The 21,247-nt window shown below is 41.7% G+C and overlaps 1 protein-coding gene across 6 annotated transcripts in view; it reads right to left on the reverse strand.

Annotated features, from left to right (window-relative positions):
- Window positions 1-273: 273 nt before the first annotated feature.
- Window positions 274-21,247, reverse strand: part of LOC139628582 (receptor-type tyrosine-protein phosphatase mu-like) — a 148,179-nt gene continuing 127,205 nt past the window's right edge. For 4 of the 6 annotated variants that reach the window (XM_071490366.1, XM_071490365.1, XM_071490364.1 and 1 more), the window contains 11 exons: window positions 16,836-16,933; window positions 14,379-14,495; window positions 12,702-12,856; window positions 11,984-12,119; window positions 9,820-9,969; window positions 9,249-9,422; window positions 7,367-7,498; window positions 4,515-4,640; window positions 2,378-2,541; window positions 2,015-2,150; window positions 274-1,271 (listed from right to left, as the gene is read on the reverse strand). In XM_071490366.1, the coding sequence (XP_071346467.1) occupies window positions 1,218-1,271; window positions 2,015-2,150; window positions 2,378-2,541; window positions 4,515-4,640; window positions 7,367-7,498; window positions 9,249-9,422; window positions 9,820-9,969; window positions 11,984-12,119; window positions 12,702-12,856; window positions 14,379-14,495; window positions 16,836-16,933 (1,442 nt within the window). In that variant the 3' untranslated portion in view covers window positions 274-1,217. The remainder of the gene's footprint in view (window positions 1,272-2,014; window positions 2,151-2,377; window positions 2,542-4,514; window positions 4,641-7,366; window positions 7,499-9,248; window positions 9,423-9,819; window positions 9,970-11,983; window positions 12,120-12,701; window positions 12,857-14,378; window positions 14,496-16,835; window positions 16,934-21,247) is intronic. The other 2 variants (XM_071490361.1, XM_071490363.1) reach the window with 2 other exon arrangements.

The raw sequence follows: 21,247 nt of genomic DNA on the forward strand, positions 1-21,247 counted from the left end.
GATTTCTCTGCCTGTGAGGACTTAGATTTCAAATTTATTCGAGAAATATTCCTCCAAATGAAAATACTTCTTAGTACAACTGCAAAAACAGTCACCATTGTCATCTTAAGACAATGTAATGGAAGACAAAATTCATGAAAAGTGATAATACTGTGCCACCTTTAAAAGCTCTGAACATGGAGGTGACTGTGTTTTTTCTCTTCTCTCCAACAGATGTCGCCCTAACGTCATCTTTTCCAGCTCCACTCAGAAAAGAGGCAGAAATACAGAATCCAATGTTTATATTGTAGATACATTTATATAATATCTTTTTTTTCTTTACAATGGAATTGATCTGTCATATAAGATGACCAAAAAAAGCACACAATACAGTCAATAAATCAAACCTATAGAACATATGATTGTCACTTACTGAGAGTCACAAAAAAAGTACATACTGCGAATAAATAATCTACAGAAATATGTACAATATGCACAACAAGAATTCAATGGAAGTGCAAATAAAGCTTTGGATCCCTGTACAGGAAATAAGGTAAGCAGATGTAGACTGAGCCAGCTGTCCCCAACACACAGTATGAAGCAATAATCATCTAGAAGTCATAAATTTACAGGACATTTAGTAACATTTAGGCTTTGAGCTCCTGCATTTAATGACTTTTAATAATGAGTTGAGCAAAAAAACAAAGCAAAAAAAAAACAAAAACCAGAGATCAGACTGAATAAAATGAACACATTACATTATGTACAGTGTATCGCATTCCACAGAAAACTGGAGAGTATTTAATGCTTGTTGTCCAATGAGGATGAAGGCAACAACCACGGGACTACAGGCGGCTGAGAGCGATAGAGACAGAGAGAAAGAGGGATCCAGAGAGGAGGCGACTCACTGCAGAGGAACAAAACAAAAAAAAAAACAAAAGAAACAAAAAAAAAAACAAACTGACTGTGCTCCTTCTGGCTTCCTTAGCCGGTACTGACAGAAACAGGCTGCGATATTTAACACTGTACAACTCTGCTACCTTTCCCATCTACATTAACTCGAAGACCAGAAGAAGAAACGAGCTGGTCAAAGGAGTTGCATGTATGGTTGTGTGTGTACCTCGTTCCAGTCGGGTTGATAACACACACACACACTTAGCACAATGCACACATGTGAGCTGCAGTCGTCTGTAATGTCCCAAACTTTAAGTCTCTGGTGGTGCTCAGTAGCTCTGAGTTTACCCAGAGTTCAAGTACTCCAGTGCCACTTCATAGCAAAACTTGTACTGGTCCTAGAAGACAAGATGAGACACAAGAAACATTAGAGAAAATGAAAAGAGCAGCAGCCCGACTATTAAGCCGAGGTCTGCTGCATGGTAATTTGATTAAACACAGATTATTTTAGGAATATCAATCATACAAACACAATATAAACTGAAATAATGGTCCTGAAACGACATTTTGACAGAGGACACCTCTTCAACACATATCCCGTCAGCTGATATCATGCTTTAGTAGAGCATATTTCCATATTAGCACAGTTACACATAATCACATTACCAAAAAACATTTGCATGACAGTGAAGCTGGGGCTTGTGGTGCCCTGGGCTTGTTGTCCTGCTTTTTCCTAATCAAGGCGTAATAAAACCAATTTTGAAGCAAATCACAAAAACTTGCAGATAGCTTTTTTTAAAAATCATCTTTTTGTTTTCTTGTGTAGAAGAAAGCTGACAGAAAATAAGGGGAGAGGAGAAGGGGTGATGAAATTCAACAGAAGTCCAACCAAAGACTTACGGCTGTACTTCACCAGAAGAGGCTGCAGAGAGCTTTAAACTATAATCTCAGTTTTATTTATACAAAAAAAAAAGTCCAGCAAATCTTATTTCACTGTGAATAATAAATTACACGCTATGGAAGGGTTCAAAAAAGACTTTCATAAAATGTTGGAGTGGCCCTTTAAAAACCATTCAGTCCTCTCGGGAAGTTATAAACCACTAACAACAATTTTAAAATACTATATTTTCAGGCTCCTCACCAGTAGGTCCACCATGTTGGGTTTATTGTTCCTCAGTGTTTTGACGGCGTGGAAAACGTCCACAGAGCGCTGGTGCTGAAGCATCTCACACACGATGCTGATGGCACAAAACGTTCCACTGCGGCCGCCTCCATTCCTGCAGTTGTAACAGAAGAGTCAAGCGTTAGAAAAATGAGTTAAGATTAACTTTAGTTTCATATAGAAGGTTTAGGTTTGAGAGGAAAGCTCCTGATGGACTGAGAAGTGTCACAGTTCAGTTTTTTTAATGCAGTAAAGCCCTTCAGTCAGTAGGTGGAGATGTTTCATTTTTAATGCCAGCGTTGACTGAACTTCCTCCTGCACTGAGTGTTGGGGGAAACTTACAGGCAGTGGACCACGGTGCGTCCCTCGCCCCCGTCGTACTCCTCCTGCCACTTGTCCACCTGTCGAATCAGCTTGAGGAAGGAGCGTTTGGACATGGGCGTGTCTCTGTACATGGGCCACCCCAAGAACTGGAACTGCTGCACCATCCGGTAGCCGTCCTGAGGCTGGAGGGGAAGGACACACTGGTCATCCCAGGTTAACACACACACACACACACACGCCAGGGAGGAGGGCTGGGGGTTAATCGCCGCTGTGCGAAGATGCAATCGGACTGTAAAGATGCAGGGCTGAGCTAAGCCTCGATGGCGACAAGTGGGACAAGAGATGGATAAGGGGACAAAGAGTCAGTGAAGAGATGAACGGGCAGATAGACGTTTTGATAGATGAGCACAGTTACTGCTGGAGACAGACAGATAAGCAATCTGAGATACGGACTCTCTCAATCACACTCAGACACACTGATCAATAACACTTGTCGGTGATCATGTGTGATTAGACTGTATTGCACTTAACATGCTGGTGGTGCCTCTGCCGGCCACAGGACGCAACATGTAAATGTGACCCGTGATTATTGACAACCCTCGGCAGACTGTTGAGGTAAGGAGCTTACGCAGGTGAGTGCAGGTGACGCTGGCACAGCGCAGCGACGTCTGGAAGGGTCAGTTCACCCAAATCAAAAAATAAATCTGTGCTGTAGCTGTAGTGATACAGTGTCTACATGGCAGATAGTTTTGATTTGTGAGATGCCCATCTCTGAGTTTTGTTCCACCGCTCCAATAAACAGCAAGTGCGCTGAATTTGTGCTGCTCACAGCTATTTCAAATATGAAACTTAAAAACTTGTTGCTACAAATCAGAAATGGCTACTTAGTTTGTCTGGATCATCCACACAACACGCTGCCAACAGCATTCAAAGGAACTAGTTCTTCAGTAGAAAGTTACAGTAACCAGATTATCAAGAGCAGTGGTTCCCAAACAGGAGGTCAGGACTCCCCATGGGGGTCCCAAGACAAATCTGAGGGGTCACAGGGTGATTAAAGGGATTGGAACCAAAAAAAAACCATATATTTCTCTTTTTTCCTCACTAATGTTTCTCTAATATTTGCTTTTTGCTTTTGAAATAATAGACTGTAATTCAAATTAAATGATCTGACAAGGAAAATTTGGTTGAACTGCTCACTACTAAACACTACGAACAGCCTTAACCTGTGACCTGGGGTTACAAGTAGACACTGTTTCCTTTCAGAGGGTCGAAAACCAAATGGGTTGGGGTCAACTGATCTAGAGTGGTGGTTTCCAACCTTTAAAACCAAGCATGTGAACATGTGAGCATCTGTCACAGGTTCAGTTGGTCTGAGTTGTAAAAAAGTGATTTGTCTACTTCAAATGTTTCATTTTAACATTTTGTGGATGCCTGAAAGTGTGAAACTATCCAGAACGCAACAATAGTAAAATGTATAACTAGAGAAAAGTCAGATAAACACACATAATTTGGTTTAAATGAAATAAATTTTCAATTCTCCTCTATCTCATGAATCATCTTGTGACCCTTCAACACTGATCCAGGCTAACAGGGAAATTCTTTTTGAAAAAACAAGTTATTTATTGTGCATTGTATGTAAAACCAAAATTATTTATACAAAAATGATTTATGCAGCTATATGTAGGCCACTTTTAAATGAGAAAATGTGTTTTTTTTTTTTTGTCATTTGGATGAAACAACCCTTGGAGACAGATTCCTGCTGTACCCAAAAGGTGTTGATTGATGGGAAACTCAGAGAGTTGAACTTGGTTTCTACCTTTTTAACTACATGTGAAGATTTCACAAGCTCTCTAAAGACATGTGACTTGGTCCAATCACAGGTGCTGAGGCATAGTTCAAGAACATAATGGCTCTGCCACTGCACAGCTTGAATGGACAGGCCAGCATATGAGTGGGATGTGTGAGGTGTGGAGTCACAGAATAAACTGGCTGTTGTGATCACCGCAGGGAAGACAAGCAAGTTACTGAAAGTACAAAAGAATGGGCAGCAGAGCAGAAAAACAATGTGTCAAGCTACTCACATAAATGCAGTTTGTTCCTTTCCCCTAAACAAGTGCTTTTCTGTTTGAAGCATGACCCTACTGTGTCACCGTACCCGTGCCGCATTGTAGATCCTAAATATTCTGCTGATGATGTCTTCCTCCAAGTCGGCGGAGACGAACTCCACCTGGATCGGTCCGTGGCGGTGGACTCCGTTTTCTGGCCAGTACTGTGGGCACAACTAAACAAAATAGGCAAGTACACACACATACATTCGCACACAGATAAATGCAGGTAAACCAGCACACACACACACGCACGGACAAAAAAAAAAAGGAAAAAAAACAAACACACAACAAAAACAGAAAATGGAAGATGATTCATTAGTTTCGGAATCCAGACTTCACTCACTGAAGCCTGTGACATTCACTTCAGCTCATCATACATTAAAAAGGTTTATGTGGGATTACAAAGTTCGAGGACGCCAACGATAAGGTACAAGAGGTAAAGAAGAAAGAAGGTGATTGATGTGTGAGTGTGAAGTGCTTTCTTTTTACAGTAGGTTGAATTGCTGCTTCAGTTGGAGAACTTCAAACAACAGCTGGAATTTCTGATCACACCATCAAACTAAACACAGATGTGCTGTTAGTATGAGAGCCTCTACTAATCGTCTGACGCTTTGTTCAGCAAATCAAACAGAAATGCCTCAAAAACCTTGGCTAACTGCTTATACCTCCTCAGTAAAGACTTTTTACTGCGTTTTTCAGACTGATAAAAAATTAGCAAATTGGCTCTATGAAGAAAAACTTAATAAAGTTAAGTTCATAACAGGTTATTAATATAAGTTATTGTTCCCAATCGGCACAGTCAGATGAACTCCAGCATTTACTTTTAATTTAATGAAATTCAATACACACATGTAACAATAAAGAGGTGGACATTGTTGGAGTAGATTTGCATGCAGGTGACCTGTCAACGTTTAGGGTGCTTCAAGTTTGCATCTGTATCACTATTGGCAGAAGCCGCTACCGTTAGCTATCCATTACTTCCAGCTAACAACATTCGTTTCTTTAAGATCGTGTTTCAGGTGATTAACAGTTGAAATAGGATAAAAGTAATAAATACACTTTATCTGCTAATTTTATCTTTTTATTTCTGACTGTTGAAATATTCAAAAGCAGTGTCTGCTACTTTTAGCTAACTTTCAACTGTTTATCCGTTAGGCTGCTTTTAGCTTTTTTACTATTTCAACTATCCATGGTTTGTTATTAAGCTATTTCGTCTGTTTCTGATAAACTGTTGAAATATCTAGTTAAAAGGCAGCTGGTAAACTTTCAGCTGTTCATTCAGTGGGCTACTTTTAGCTAACTATTTCAACTATCCATGACTTGCATGACTTACGCCAACTCTTTCAACCATTTATCCAGTTAGCTAACCATTTCAACTGCTAATTCATTATGTATCTATTTAAACTATTTACGATTACTTTTAATTGTTTCACAATGTATCCATTAGCCTACTTTTACCAGACTGTTTATTCACTACTTTTCTCATTACTCATTTACGTCTGTATTTCCACTGTTTTCACACCTTCAGTTGGAACCCACAGGGTTCTCATCTTTCTGCTGACACAGTCGTCTGCTTTTCTTTGTTTTAGATTAATTCTAAATTCAGTACTTATGACTTTTGAAGCGTTTAATGGACAAATTTAAAAATGTTCCCTTGGGCTCTGGGTAATTTTATTTATTTATTTTTTTTTTTGTGACAGTTTACAGAGAATACAAATGGTAAATTATACAAAAATACAATCAACTGTATTAATATAAAAATACAAATAATTTATAGTTGGATCCCTAAATAACAGTATTAAGAAGCAGGTATTGACGGCTCTGACAACAGTGATGAGAACTACAGAGGGAGAAATAAACCCCTGGGACAGCTTCATAAGAGCAGCAAAATCTCCCCTATTTCCGCTCCTCAGGAGAGAAAGCCCAGTTAAGAACATGCACCTGCCGAGCACACTGCCAGCCTCATAGCACCAAATCAGACGACTGGAAGTGTATACACACCAAATGAACAGATTCTGCACCGACACACACACATGCCCACATGCAGAGGCACACAGTCATGAACAAACAAGGGGGAAAAAAAGAAACTGAACCTGAAAAGAAGACAAATAACAGGCCTGGGTACATGCATACAGATGGACAAACAAATCTATGCTCACTTTCTTTCTCTAACATGCAAAAAAGCACAAACACATATGCAGTCTGTCTGGCAGCTAAAGCGCCTCTCACTAGCTTCCTTTGAGAGTGCGTCAAAACCTGACAAATTCAACAGATGCAAAAACAAAGGAGCTGATGGAGAAGATAGTACACCACCACCTCCCTCGCCTCCATCTACGCCTCCCCGCCTTCCTCCCATCCCACCTGTGCTGTTTCCTCGGCTGGATGACTGGCTGCCTACAGTGAGAATATTGAATGAAAGGCCTTTTCTATCCAGCCAGTCAGCCAGTCAGTCAGTCACCGAGGGAAAGAGGATTTGGATGGGGAGAGCAGCCTGGCTTCAGGCTTTGATCCCCGGGTGTTATGACAGAGCCTCGGGCTGAGAAATCTGGAGAGTCTATTCCACAGGCCTGTCTCTCCATCTACCCATGCTTTTATGGCAAGTCCTCTTCCACACCGCAGCATCTACCTCATTTCAAACGCATTCTGTGTACACAAATATATGTGTTTGCCAGTGCAGATACATCCTCGGGTTCATACTTGGAGGAGAAAAAAAAGCAATCTTTCCCTGAATCCAGTTCCCACGCTGTTTGTGTAACTTTATTAGATATAGACTTGTGATGAAAGGAACTGCTCTGTGTGTCATCTCTTTGTGAGCCTACCTCTTGCAATATCGCTCGAGGATTATTTGGTATATTCTCTGTGTGCGAGTGTTTGTGCACATGTATCAGGTCGGGTTTACCTGGGCTGGGTCAACGTCATTGAGCATTACTATGGAAGTGCAGTGGTAGTCCAGCACCAATCTCCAGAAGTCCTTTACTGTGTTTGGCAAAGGGTGCTGGGTAACTATGAATGCAGAAGGCTGCTTGTAACTCTGGAGGAAAGGGAGGAAAATAGAGACAGAAGCAAAAGCATTAGTTAAAAACATATCACTGAATAAACCTCATGCATATTATACAGTATGTAAGCTGATCTACGCAAAAATAAAACTGTAACCATTTCTAAAATGACCTCCATCCTTTGACCTGTCTCTCACTGAGCGTTGTTTTCTAATGGAAATTCCATGTCCAGGGAGATTATAATAGGAAGCTGCACTTTTAATGTGGTTTCTGGCTCCCAGAGGTAGCCCATGTTAACTGAGAGGATCCTGTACCTAAGAGGTCACCCACTCAATTCAGGCAAGAGCCAAGAAGTCCATCACTTGTCAAGGTGTTCTTTGTTAGGTCCATCCTGAATAAATTTATCACTTGAAAATTGCTTTACATTGCATTTTCTGTTGTCTCATGATTCATTTTAGTAAGCATGACATATAACTGCTCCACCACAGACAATTTGACTTGACCACATGACAGAGATGTCTTTAAGTAGTTTTGGGGGGCAAGTCTGTCAGAGCAATTCAAGTCATGTCTTAAGTACAGTAGGTCCTTGAGGGCCTTGAGGGAAGTATCTCAGGGCTGAGATACTGGAAAAAATATTGGAAATTTAAAAATCTATAGCTCTATGACAACTATGTGATATGATCCTAAGCTCAAGAACAGCTACTCAATGGACCTTGAAGTGAGTTGATTATGTCAGCTGCTGTTACCAAAGTAAAAAAGAAAAAAAAAAAAAGAAAAACCCAACTACAAACATGAAATTTAATATTTTTGCTTTCAAGTGTTGAGCCAAGTCTGTTTAGAGTCATACCCAAGTCTTTAGATTTGCACATATTATTTCCATGTAGTATTTACTTTTAGCTGTTCTTGTTGCACTTTGTTCAAGACCTGCTGTCAGCACAATAAACTTTAATTAACATAGTTTTTGTTTGTTTATGCCTGCTCTTTTATGGGTGTGTGGCCAGAAGGGAGGGGGTGGGGGTTGTACATATGTGAGAACTAAAAGTCACTGAATCCACGACCTGAACGTTTGGTCTCAAGGTAATAACTCTGCCTTAACATATACACTCAGTGCTCACTTTGCAAGTGACAATTGTAAAACCTAATGCAATCAAACACAACACCTCAGCCATAAGCTCAACCTTAAACTATATGTTTATTACTGGGACTGTAGTTTGCAGTGGTTTTGAACTGGACTGCACCATAGTGAGAGGTGTTCCTATTTTTTTGCCCACCGCAGTCCAGAACAATTCTTCCACTAACTACGACCTCAGTAATAAACATGTAGTTGATTTGGCAACAGAAACTGAATATCACTCTCTCCGTCATGTTGACTTCATGGTAGATTTGTTGTGTTGGATTGTATTAAACTGTATACATACCTAATAGAGTGGCCAGGAAGTGTATTTAAAAAGAGATAAGTCAATGTTGAATAATGACACAAAGAAAAAGTCATTAGCCTCATTAAACTCATGAAGATGTTCTACATTAATTCTCAAAAGCAAAATACCTGCTTTGACAATACTGATTAGCGTTTGACAGGAAAATGTACACATGGGAATGTTTCTGTTCACACAGACAGGGGCAGCTGCGATTTCCTGCCTTGTAAGTCACTGTCAGTTTACCACATTAAATTACAGTGATGCAATTAGGAAGAATCCAGATCACGCTCCTTTAAGTGACCCTGCACAGGAATGTGAGCAAACCGGCTCCAAATCTGAAATGCTCTTTTCTGTGTTTGACTCTTACATCCATGAGCGCGGCGTTGATGTAATTGGAGCTCTCCCCATCGATGGTGATCAGGAAGGGGAGGCAGCGGTCCGGGGGCAGGACGTCCATGCAGCGGTTCTTCTCGTGGTTCCTGGGCAGCAGGGCAATGCTGCAGTCTTCTACCCGCAGCGTGGGAGTCACCATATTCAGAGTCTGGTGGGTCGGAGCAGAATTATTACACAGTGTCATACCAACACTGGAAGGTACGCACTTGGGTGTCGAGTGTGCTAATTATCTCCCGATATGGTAATTAACAATGCAATTCTTTAATCAGTTACGTTAGCGACAGCTCTGACTCCCCTGATGTGACTGTGATGAAACTTAGAGGGACGATGCATCTCATACAAGACTGATTGGTCCAAGGAGGGGTGCTACTATTACCGATTAAAGTGATATATTTGCTCCTGATTGGCCCAGTGGGGGACTGTGCCATTCATCAAGAGACAACATGTTTACTGTTGTTGTGAACTCATCCTGCACTTGAGATAATGCTTTGTTATTCACATACACTGCTTATTTTAAATGCCCTATTATATCAAAACGTTCTTACCCTGAACTCCTCCTTGATGGGGCTGGAATTGGTCTGTGGGTCCAGGCGGTTCATATCATAGTACACGGAGCGGAGTTGGCTGGCGGGTATAGTGGTGTCGCCACAGAGACATGCCTCCAAAATGGCATCATGGATGAAGACATACTGCTCCTGCAAAAAACAGCATCCTCATTGCGGATCTATCAAAGGTCTTCAACTCTTCACAACGGACAACATTATGCAGAATACACCAATATGATATGGTTTTTTTTTTGTTTTTTTTAAATGAAAGAAGCAGCAGAAATACATGAGCCAGTGTTCCTCTGCATTTTGCTGGAAGAATTCAGTGACCTTTCAACCACCTTACCATGATTATTCTTAACTCCTAAGGCAGTTCCTATGACTAATATTTGTCATTGTCTATGTTCAAAGGTTACATTACATATTTTTGCATTTTTTGGGACACAGCTGATTAAATTTTTTCTTATAAAACTCCTGAATTCCATGACATTTTAAAAAATGTACACTATTTAGAAGCCAGAATAAAAGGTATTTCCTTTAAATACTTGGCCTTTTCAGGTTTGTCATCACTCTATCAAACCGTGGTGACCCTAGCAAGGTTGAGATTTCATCATCAATGTTGTCAGGATCAAGGCATGAACAAGGTTGATGTCTGAACAACAAAGACAACCCCCGCTGCAGAGTGAAACAGGAAATCGCGACACATTTCCTCCTCCTCACATCAGTCAGTCAAGCAGTCGACATGGTGACACGGCTTGAGGCTTGATGTAAATCTCTTCTGAAGTGACATTTTCAGCTGACACTCCCCTGTCACTTCGGACCAAAATCTGCACACATTCACAGGGGTCACTGATTTGCAGATTTACAGAGAAACATGTGTTGCCATTTGTTAAGTCCAGAGCCCAATGCGAACTGTTGACCCAAGAGTTTGACTAGCCCGGGCTGGGTCAGCAGGTCGGTGGCGACAGGCGGTCAGACCAGAAACCACATCCGAGCTCGCAAACTATAAACAACAACAACAAGGCTTTTCATTTCCGCGGACAGATTAAACCACGGCAGAGAGTTAGTGTCTGGCCGCAGGCTGAGGAGCCGTGCCAATGAGCCTGAACACCTGCGAGGGAAAACACACACATACACACACTTTGAAGGTCACTGAACTTGAGGAGAGTGACTCAGGGTGAACAACATTTGGTCTCCAGTTACTCAAATCCCAATTCGGACGTCAACAATGAAACATTTGCCCATTAAGTCCAATGACGCTTGTGATTTAAAGGGAATTACGGTGAAATGATGCATTCAGTGCGACTATGGACACCTCCAGATGGCCGGTGTTCAGAAAAGCGCAAAGTCCTTCGCTGGTCCACACTGGCATAAAGCTGGAGGATGAGCCAGGGATGTTTTCAGCCATCAATATGAGCTAAATGCTGTCAGTTACAAGCCTCTAAACCCTTTTATTATAGCATGTCGTGCCAAGTATGTGAGCTTAGCACCCTGGGAAATAGTTGGGTGTGCACTTCAATAAACGTCTTTTGTGTGAAAATGATCTCTAAAAATGTAAAAGGTGGCATGAATGACGACTACATCGTGTATAATAAAATCCAAGAGCACATCTGCTGTACATATAAACACCAGAGAGTTCAAACAGGCTAAAACAGAGCACTTACTTTACAGACATTAGACCGAGGTTTATTAATATTTTGATTCTTTTGGTACTTAATGAACTATATTCTCACACTTTGAAATATGCAAGACTTGAACTGGCACTTGCAAGTGACTGACAGCAAAGGAATAAAATTAATTAGGCTGCATTTTAAAAGATAATGGGCATCATTAGTCACTGGCAAAGTGATTAACAACCTTTACCTTCTGGATCACCTAAGCTGCAGAATTAATGACTAATAAATGACAGGCAATGATTTATTTTTCCCAATAATAATACATGCTTTTGGTGAAAGTGCTCCTTTGCTATTAATTCTGAGCTTTTGTTTTGGAGCACCAGAGAAGTGGGGCTTTATGCTGAGAATTACTTAGCACACACTAGTTAATCCACCTTTGATGACAACAGCCTGTCAAGCTGCATCCCTGCTCTTCCATATTTTACTGAGGAGTGTCTGTGGACAGGCCCAGCTCTGCTGAGGCCCCTGTGGGACCAGATTTGCTGTACCTCAGTCTGGACCATGTTGACCCTCCGTGAGCGCAGCTCCCTCACGCAGTTGTAAATGTCTACCACACCCTCTCGCTCCGCCATGTCCAGCATGATGTCGATGACGATGAAGCAGCCCGTCCGGCCGGCTCCAGCGCTGCAGGCAAGCACACAAATCAGAGGCTTTAGCGTGAGACATCTGAAGATGGACATTTTAAGTGTAGCATGTTTTTTTCATATGTTTTTATTAGTGATGTTTTTCTATGATTGTGACAGGGAAAGCTCTTCATACTTTTTTGCCTTTTTTTTGCAACTAACAGCACCATGTAACTTTTGTAAGTAAAATAAAAAGATGAACTCATGAGTAATTCCCTCCACTCAGAGATTTTACAGCTGCAGCCTGACTTGGTCTGTTATGGCCCCTGTTAAACGTTACATAGCCTAAGTTGCAGGTATCTGCCTGTCAGATTTGTCTGCCTCTGCTTTAATACACTAGAAACGAATGGGATTTCGGTTGTGGTGTTAACAGCAATAACATATTCTTATTCCGTAGATACTTTTCCAGATATGCAAAACAATCCACATATTTTGCAGTCAACACTTCTTTTTGGGATTATGTCTCCGGTAAAAAGTTCTGATGAAAAATAGTGTTAACTACTTGTTAGGACAGAGAACCGGTACAAACATACACTAACTGGTTAGACAGAAAACAGAGCGGTCAGTTCCAGTGCACACCCACCTGCAGTGAACCACCATGGGCCCAGCATTGGTCAGGGTCTTGGACTTGACTCTCCTGATAAATCCCAGCAGGCCGGTGGCGTGATAGGGCACGCCGTGGTCCGGCCAGCCCGTGAAGTGAAACTGCCGAATCTCCCGGATCTCATGAGCTCCCCTCTGAGGAGCAGAGTCATCATGTTACACAGAAGAGAGACGGGGGTGGGTGGGTGTGTGTGTGTGTGTGTGTGTGTGTGTGTGTGTGTGTGTGTGTGTGTGTGTGTGTGTGTGTGTGTGTGTGTGTGTGTGTATGTGTGTGAAGACAGAGGCTGCAGTGTACAGACAATGTGAGAGGTCCTTCTGAAGCAAATACAGAGCTGGATTGAATACAAACACTCACTTCATGGACAAGGTCAAGGAGGCAGTTGAGCAAAGTTTCTATTATCTTACAGCAAACTGGATGTTCGAGGCTGCGGTGCCCTTATTTCTTTACCTACTGTGACACTTCTCAGTCTTGCCCGGTCCTTCCAGGGACACAGGATTATTACCAGGCACAACAGCGTGACTGGTATTGTTTTCACCTTGTGTGTCTGTGTGTCTAAACTGTGTTCATGGAGACAGCAAGTGTAGCGGGAACTACCACAGAGGCAGCTTTGAGTGCTTTGGGAGGTGTTTATATGTCTGTCGGTCTCTGGACAGATTTTGTCAATGCACGATGCAGCTAGAAACTTTGCAGGTGTGAGGTTAAGATCAAAATAAAGGCTGGGTGTGAAGATGGGTGCGGTCTGACCCATGAGAGCTGAGCGGTGTGGTGATGATATAATAACTGAGGTGGTCTCTAGTATGTGACATGTATGATCTGGGCACCGTGGATTTAGTTCCTGCAGTTTCAGGAAGCTGGAATTTCAGTTTATTCTGTGGGTGGATCCATTTACCTGTAGCTGTACCTAATAACAAGTCTAAGACTTAAAATGTCATTGTACCCTACATCACTAACTGGTTGTTCTTCAACATTAATGAACCAACATTTAAAGTTAAACAGTGGGAACCTAATGGCTGGAGCGGCTCCACTGGGAAAGCTTTCACTAGATAAAGTGAACAGTATGTGCTATCCTTCCTTAGCAGCAGTGCTGAGGCTAACCTCTGAGAAATGAATTACTCTGACAACACGGTCTGTTCCTCTTTATATTTTCTTAGAATTACTTACTCTTCATGTTATTATATTTCATATTATTCTGGGAGCACAACCTTTTGTTCAAATATCAATACAACAACAAATAGTGGCTTAAAAATATGTAATTATGTGCTTGTTTGGAAAAAGTAGAGAAAAACTAACAATGCTCATATTGTAGGTGTTGCGGGTTGAAAGGTGTGGAATGTAAATCATTCTAGAACAACAGCAACATAAGGTATTTGTTTTGACCTTGATGAGTAATTTTTAATCAAGTGTATGTCTGAGACAGAAATGAGTCATTTTTAATCAAGTGACATTAGAAAAGAAACTTTTAAAGACAACCCTCCTCCTGGACCACTTAGCAACTACTCTCACAGCCAAACACACAACCCGTAACTTCTTCAGTTGAGCTTCCTCAAAGGCCGAAGGTTGACGTCTCGCACTGAGCATCTCTGAGCCGTGTGAGAGCGCAGTGGGCTGATGATGAAAAGATAAGCATGCTGTTTGAAAAGAATAAAAAAAATGTACCTTCTCCACCGCAAACGTCCTGATGACGTACTCTGACAGCAGCTCGGTCTCTATCAGCGTCACCTTGATGTCTCGGTAGATCTCGGTGTCATCGGGCCAGTACTTACAGCACTTCACCTGAGAGCGACAAAAGCAAGTGTTTCACAACCACATGCACACATACTGCAAATGCATTTACATAAAAAAAAAAATGCTGTCTTCGCACTGCACACACCCGTGCAAACGATTTGAATGTCTGCAAGTTGCTAGGCCATCACTTTTTCTCCCCAATAAAGATAATTGTCACATAACGTTACCTCCCATTTGCCACCTGATATTTCAGTTTCTGAAGCGTTTCTTTCAAGTCAAAATGAGATTCGCTTCGTATTAGTTTCGGCCCGCGGTCAAGGATCTGCTGTAAATGGGAATCTTATGTATCGATGGAGAGCTCATTCTCACATTATTGCTTTTTCATTCTCACGTCGATAATGTGAAAATGAGTGTAAAGGTAGACTGTAAAGAAACCTGGAACAAAGCAGGGTAGGCACGGAGGGGGTGTTAGCTTTCTCCACCTTAAAATTTTAAGCACCAGTGCAGAGAAATAGGACAAAACATTAAAAAAATAGCATACTACAATTGGACGAGGGACATATAATGACAATCCAGTAATGATATGAAATAATAAACCTGCAGCTATTTAAAACAGATTTCCCAACAGAAATCTAAAACACCCCACTGAAAATATTACTTGTATTAGGTATCATAAGAGTGCAAAATTACCCCCCCCCCCCCCCCCACCCCACCCTCCCTCTCGTTCAATTAAACTGTTGATACTGAGGGAGTGAGGCTGGTAATAGAGACTCAGATCATGGAGGTATATCAGAGAATGATAATTTTTGATGAGGGATAAATGCGACATCAGCCTCAACTTGATTCAATTTTCATTTCTGGAGTCTGTGCGCTGATTAGGAATGAAATGAGATTTTGGTTTGTGGAGTGACACAGACAGAGGGGGACTTTCAGGTCCCTCTCTCTGACACCCCCGATGACTAATCCCCGATGACAATCACAAATCCACCGTCCGCTTCCAGCCAGATTGAATTAGGCAAAAGCCATTACCTTATTAGATCACTCTGAATCAGGCGCCTGGTTTGTGGGAGGGGGGGGAATTAGCCTTTGGGCTAAATTATGCCAGCATATACACAGATGTTGCTTTGGAGTATGTGACTGTGTGTACACAGCTCTTGAACTCACCTGCTCTTAAGGATAAAGTGTAAGGAAGAGACGCCCGTGCAGCATCACCTCATCACACACATCAGCAACACCACCTTCCAAACCAAATCTCTCATACATCAAAGTGTGCTGAGCACCGCCCCTGTGTGTGATACCGGCAGGACAGAGTTTGTGTGTGTGTGTGTGTGTGTGTGTGCCAGGATTTCCCAGAGTTCATCAGCAACTGTGCCGAGCAGATGGCCCACTGTGATATGGCGGAGTGATTTTATGGGGCCCTCTGTGGAGCCGCCACCACTGTGACCAACTGTGCCTACCGCCCGCCATTGGACAAGGATCATATAACAGACGGTTTGGGGGCCCGGGGCCCGCCGAGGACGCCGCCGCAGCTAAGCAGGTGTGGAGAAGGTGTGGGGCGGGGCGGGCTAGGCTCAGCTACTGTAGAGGAACGGCCTAATGAGGTACCTAGAGATGGGCCCATGAATCATTATCAGCTCTGCTACATTTAAGCCCCACCAAAAATGCACATCAGCGAAATCAAGGTGTGCCCATGATTAAGGGGCTTTCAGTGTGAATGTGTTTAAAATTCTCAGAGAAAGTCCCCCGGCAGTCAAAGCATTACACTGTATGTTAAGACCTTCATTTTCTCTTGATTATAACCTAACCAGGAGGAACTACAGTGTGAGTTAAGTGGAACAAATTAGGACTGAAGTAGGGCTGTGGGATGGATTTTTTTTAAGGGCACATGCTGTGGTGTGCAAAAAAAAAAAGTCACAGCTCTACCATTAGCTTGAACATTATGAACCGTCAACACCACTCTATAACAGTCCCCTTTTGTCCAATGAGGACAATATTAAGAGATGTTTCTGCTCAGAGGAGCCTGGTAGGACCTGGCGGCTACAGCAGAGTATAATCTCCTGTTATAGAGCCACTCAGATGAAACAGTAGTCAGTCGCCTGGATGCCTCTCTGGTAATGAAGGCCATCAATCAGTTTCTTCTCACTTCTCACTGATCAGATAGATGGAAAAAGAGCTGGCGGCACGCGAGACCCATGCCTCACTAAGCCAGAACACACACACACACACACACACACACACACACAAACATCTGGGCACTGATGTTAAAAGACACACACGCACTAAAAAAAATCTGTTTGCCTTGAGATACAATCAGACTGTCAGTCGACTGGGGGCAAGGTAATCTTATTTGAGATCTGCGGTTATAGTCAACATGTATTTAATACCCACCCTGCCCACTTCCACCAGGTTGGTCACCATGACGATAGCTGCCGTGTTCTCCTGCCAGACCATCCTCCAGAAGTCAAAGACCGTCTCCTGCATGGGGCCTTTAAGAGACAGAGAGTGAATGAAATTTTAGTTAATTTTTTACAGATTTACTCGGCACATTTCAGAGACGAGCACATTCAAACGTCTCTTGATGAAACTGTTCATCAGGCAGAACTGTCAGGGAAATATATAACTGCTTGTCATAAAGCCAGGCATAGTTTCCTTTCCATTTAACACCTACCCCGCTCTCGAGAGTGGGCCACATAAATTTAAATTAAAATGCCTTTTTTGGTCATTAGACCCTTGTAATAAATTAGGAAATAAAGTTTTCATTACATTCTTGAACTGCCAGACAACTCTGAAGGCAGGAAGACAACATATATTTAAGGGTTATTGTTACTGCTCCATCATGCATTGCTAATCCATCAATACCATCAATCAATAAATATCAAACAGTCAACTCCAACACAAACTTCTTTAAAAAAAAATCTTCAGATTCAATGTTTTAACTATTTGCTAAGTGTCTTAGATGTTATTTTTTATGGAATCTATGTAAAGTAATAGTATATGCATGAAAAGTGTCACACAAACAACATTTATTATCATCATTAATCACACATAGTATGGCAGTATGGCCAAAAGTATGTGGACACCAAAGCATTACACCTGTATGTGTTCTTATCACATATTGTTGAGCATCTCATTCCAAACTCTGAGGCATTTTTTGCTGTTTTAACTGTAACTAAGTCTTTGGTTGACAGGGTTTTGTTTGGCTGCAGGTATTTGTTCCCACTGAGGCCCACAAGCATCAGTGATGGTCGGCCACTGACGTGGGCGAGCTCAGAGTCGGCGTTTTATTTCATGACAAGCGTGTCTGGTGGCGCTGAGGTCACTGATCACTGATTTTACCTCAGTTGGAACTAAGGCACCGAGCCCCAGTCACGCAAAAACTACTTTTCATTGTATTTTGCATGTCGTGTGTATTCCATGTCATAGTACTAGCATTTTGTGGAAAGATTTGCATAACATAAGCATCCCATAGACAAGAGAGTGGATGGTAAAAGGTTCATTTTAAATACACAATAATAATTTCCCTCAGTCTTTTTCTCATTCTGTTTATCCCTCACTATGTTTATTACAGAAGTAACGATATCTGTTTAATTCAGTGTGATATTCATCACTACATTTTTCTTAATCTACTTTACTCTGTGCATGTACGCGCTGTGGCAACATGCTTTTTTCATCATCGCATCATGCCAATAAAGCTCGTGTGTCTGTTTTCAGAGGCAGACTGACTGTCAGATCAACTCACACACAATATAAACACAGGGGATTTGGAGGTATTACTGTTCTACATCAACAATACAGTTTAGAGAGCATTTTCCCCTCCACTTTTACTCCTCGGATGGAGCGCTGGAAAACACGTCAAGTCAGATTTATTTATAGAACTTTCTACAACAGATTCACCGCAAAGTGCTTACTCCACAGCAGAAAGCTTAAACACAGATGAAAACAAGACAGTGCAAATTAATCACAGATTTTTAAGATGAGGCTAAAGCCCACGCCTTGAGTGTGTGTGTCTTTGTGTGTGTGTGTGTGTGTGTGTGTGTGTGTGTGTGTGTGTGTGTGTGTGTGTGTGGCAAAGCTCAAAGTAATTACCACAACACCTCATCTGTTCAACACCAACCTTTCCACCGAACCGACCCAAACATGTCTGGTGAACATCGAAATAAATGAGCAGAGAGCCATTCAATGCCTCCAATATTTAAAACTTCACTGAGCAATAATTGTGGTTTGATGGGAATTTAATTATTATTCTGGTTAATTAAAATTATTAATATTAGTTTTAATCAAGCACCAAGCCGAATAAAAAAAAAAATTACTTCTGACAAATTAATTAGTAAATGCAAATCTCGGCAGTTGTGCATTCTCCAGCGTTGGCCCGAATTACCTGGAGACATGACAATTTATGCAGAAACACACAGACACAAGCTAGAGACACAATATGGCATACACACAAACTGTTAGTGCTTTTCTTCCTTGTCATTTATGAATTAAGTGAATTAAATAACCTTTAGTCGGGCACAGACCTATTAAAAAAAAGGTTGTGTCAAAACAATCACAGTGCCTGCCAACAACTGCTCTTTACATTTTGTCAGCTTCTTAAGTTTTGATGTCCAATTCACAACACTGACATTTATCATTTAAAAAAATGAGATTTCCATATTTATGGCAGATTTTTTTCCAGCTTTTTTTGGGGGGAATTTCTGTTTCTATGCGACAGTGGACAGTTGAGAAGGGCTGGGAACAAAGGGAGAGACAAACTTCCCCAGTGGAAATCGAACTTCGATCACAGTACTTGTTATGCGCCTTAACCACAAGGCTTCCATTATAAATAGTGTTTACAGTGGAATATTATTGAATCCTCACTACTTGAGCAGACTGCTCCATAATGCATTCACTTAGTCAAACACATACAAGGCAATGGCCCGGCCATCAGGGACAATATGAGGATCACTGTCTTGCCCAAGGACAATATGGGATAACTTGCCTTGAAAGATTTGTTTAGAGATGAACACCATTATACAAGATATCGAATTTAGGAAAAAACGTAGAAAAGTCGTGTTCGTTCTGGATACTTAGTTCACTGTAGTTGAGTTAAATATCAAAAGCATGCTCACTGTTTATACTGGTTTTGTGAAATGAAGCACTGAGGTTGGCCTTGTATACGGTGGCCCTGACAGCTCAACGCACCGCAGCTTAATAAAACACGTGCAAATCGACAAAACACAAGCAAATTCAATTTGAAACCACATGCGCAGGAAATACTACAAATGTGCTGCAAATACACACAACGCATCAGAAGTGTTTCCAGGGGACACTAAAGACTGATGGACCTGACTGGGAAGCACCTGTTCAATGTCCAGTTGTGACTTCTGAAGTTTTTGACGCCTCCATTGTATTGTGAGTATTTGCACCAAGTTCGTATATTTGGTTGTGTTTTCTCAAGTTGCAGGGGGTTGAGCTCTCAGGGCCACCGTACTTGTATTAGCTGTTTGATACATGCATCATGGTCACCGGCTGATTCAGCTGCGCGGCTGGTAACATTCAGTCACAGTCATGCAGATGTACGTCGCGGACATTATAACCCGACACCCGTCACTGTAACCGTGCTCATAGAATACGCTACAGTTCACTCTCTGCTTATAACTTTACTTTAGTATTGTTTGTTCAACAGAGATTCGTGCATGTTCGTGCACAGATTCCTTGAGACCTTTTCTGCCACAACTAATCCTATAACCATTTTCTATAAATCATCAGTTTCTTGATGCGTTTCTGACATTGCAGCACTGCTCGCTTTGCAGAGGGAACACATTTCGTCTTAAAATAAAGGTTTTACGTGTGATCGGGAGCCAAGTGGTTAAGATGCATACTATTACCACAACATCATTGGTTGGGGACCTCTGTTGCTTGTCCTTGTCCTCCTCCTCCTCCTCCTCCTCTCTCTCTCTCTCTCCATTTGCATTTTCTGTCTGTATCTCTACTATCACTATCAAAAGAATGAAGGGTTTTATTGGATATAAAATGAACATATTCGTTTGATAACTTACAGGAGAAGCTATTAGACACCAGTTGCAGCAACTTCTGCATCCTTTTCTATCATTGCACTGTTTGTGCTCTTTATTGGCTTATGTCTTCTGCAACAACCTAATTTCCCTCAGGGCATCAACAAAGTGTCATCAGCATTTTACTCACTTGATTGATCAAGCCATGTTTGATCTGCTTTCTGTGTCGCATAAACAGCTCTTGTCTCTCTAGCCTCTAATCGTACCCAACTACAGCCTCATGTGACACAGTTTAAATCACTTCTATTTGTCATAAACTCCACGATGAAATTCAGGAGACTTCTGGCTGGGAAAAAAAGATTCAAAATGAACCATCATTTCTACAATCATGTTTCTGCTGCCAGCCTGTTTGTGCGTCTCTCCTCGGAAAACAAGAACATTTTGCAGAGTACAATAGTTGCATTTTTGAAAAATTGAGAAATGAACTTCTGCCGACTTCCCAATTGGATATCTCGAAAATTTGGAACAAAACTCCTCAATATCTTCCATTTGTATTCCCTCAGTTTCTCTGCTACGCGTGTGGTGGTTCGTCTTGATTTTAACTGTAGGACCTCAATCTTCAATTCCACTCACTTCCATTCTCTCCAATAGCTACCCAACCTGATTGAGCCGCCCACTCTGCTACCTCCTACACTTGTCCCCGAGGGAGGATACACACTGCTGAGAAGTTTGAGAGAGGGAGACTGAGAAGCAGGACAGCTGGTGTGTAGGACTTCAGTAACACAATAACACTTGGCATTATATGGT

The sequence above is a fragment of the Trachinotus anak genome, unplaced genomic scaffold (assembly GCF_046630095.1).
Source record: "Trachinotus anak isolate AG129_WGS33_773 ecotype Australia unplaced genomic scaffold, CSIRO_AGI_Tana_v1 ptg000012l, whole genome shotgun sequence".
Taxonomy (NCBI): domain Eukaryota; kingdom Metazoa; phylum Chordata; class Actinopteri; order Carangiformes; family Carangidae; genus Trachinotus; species Trachinotus anak.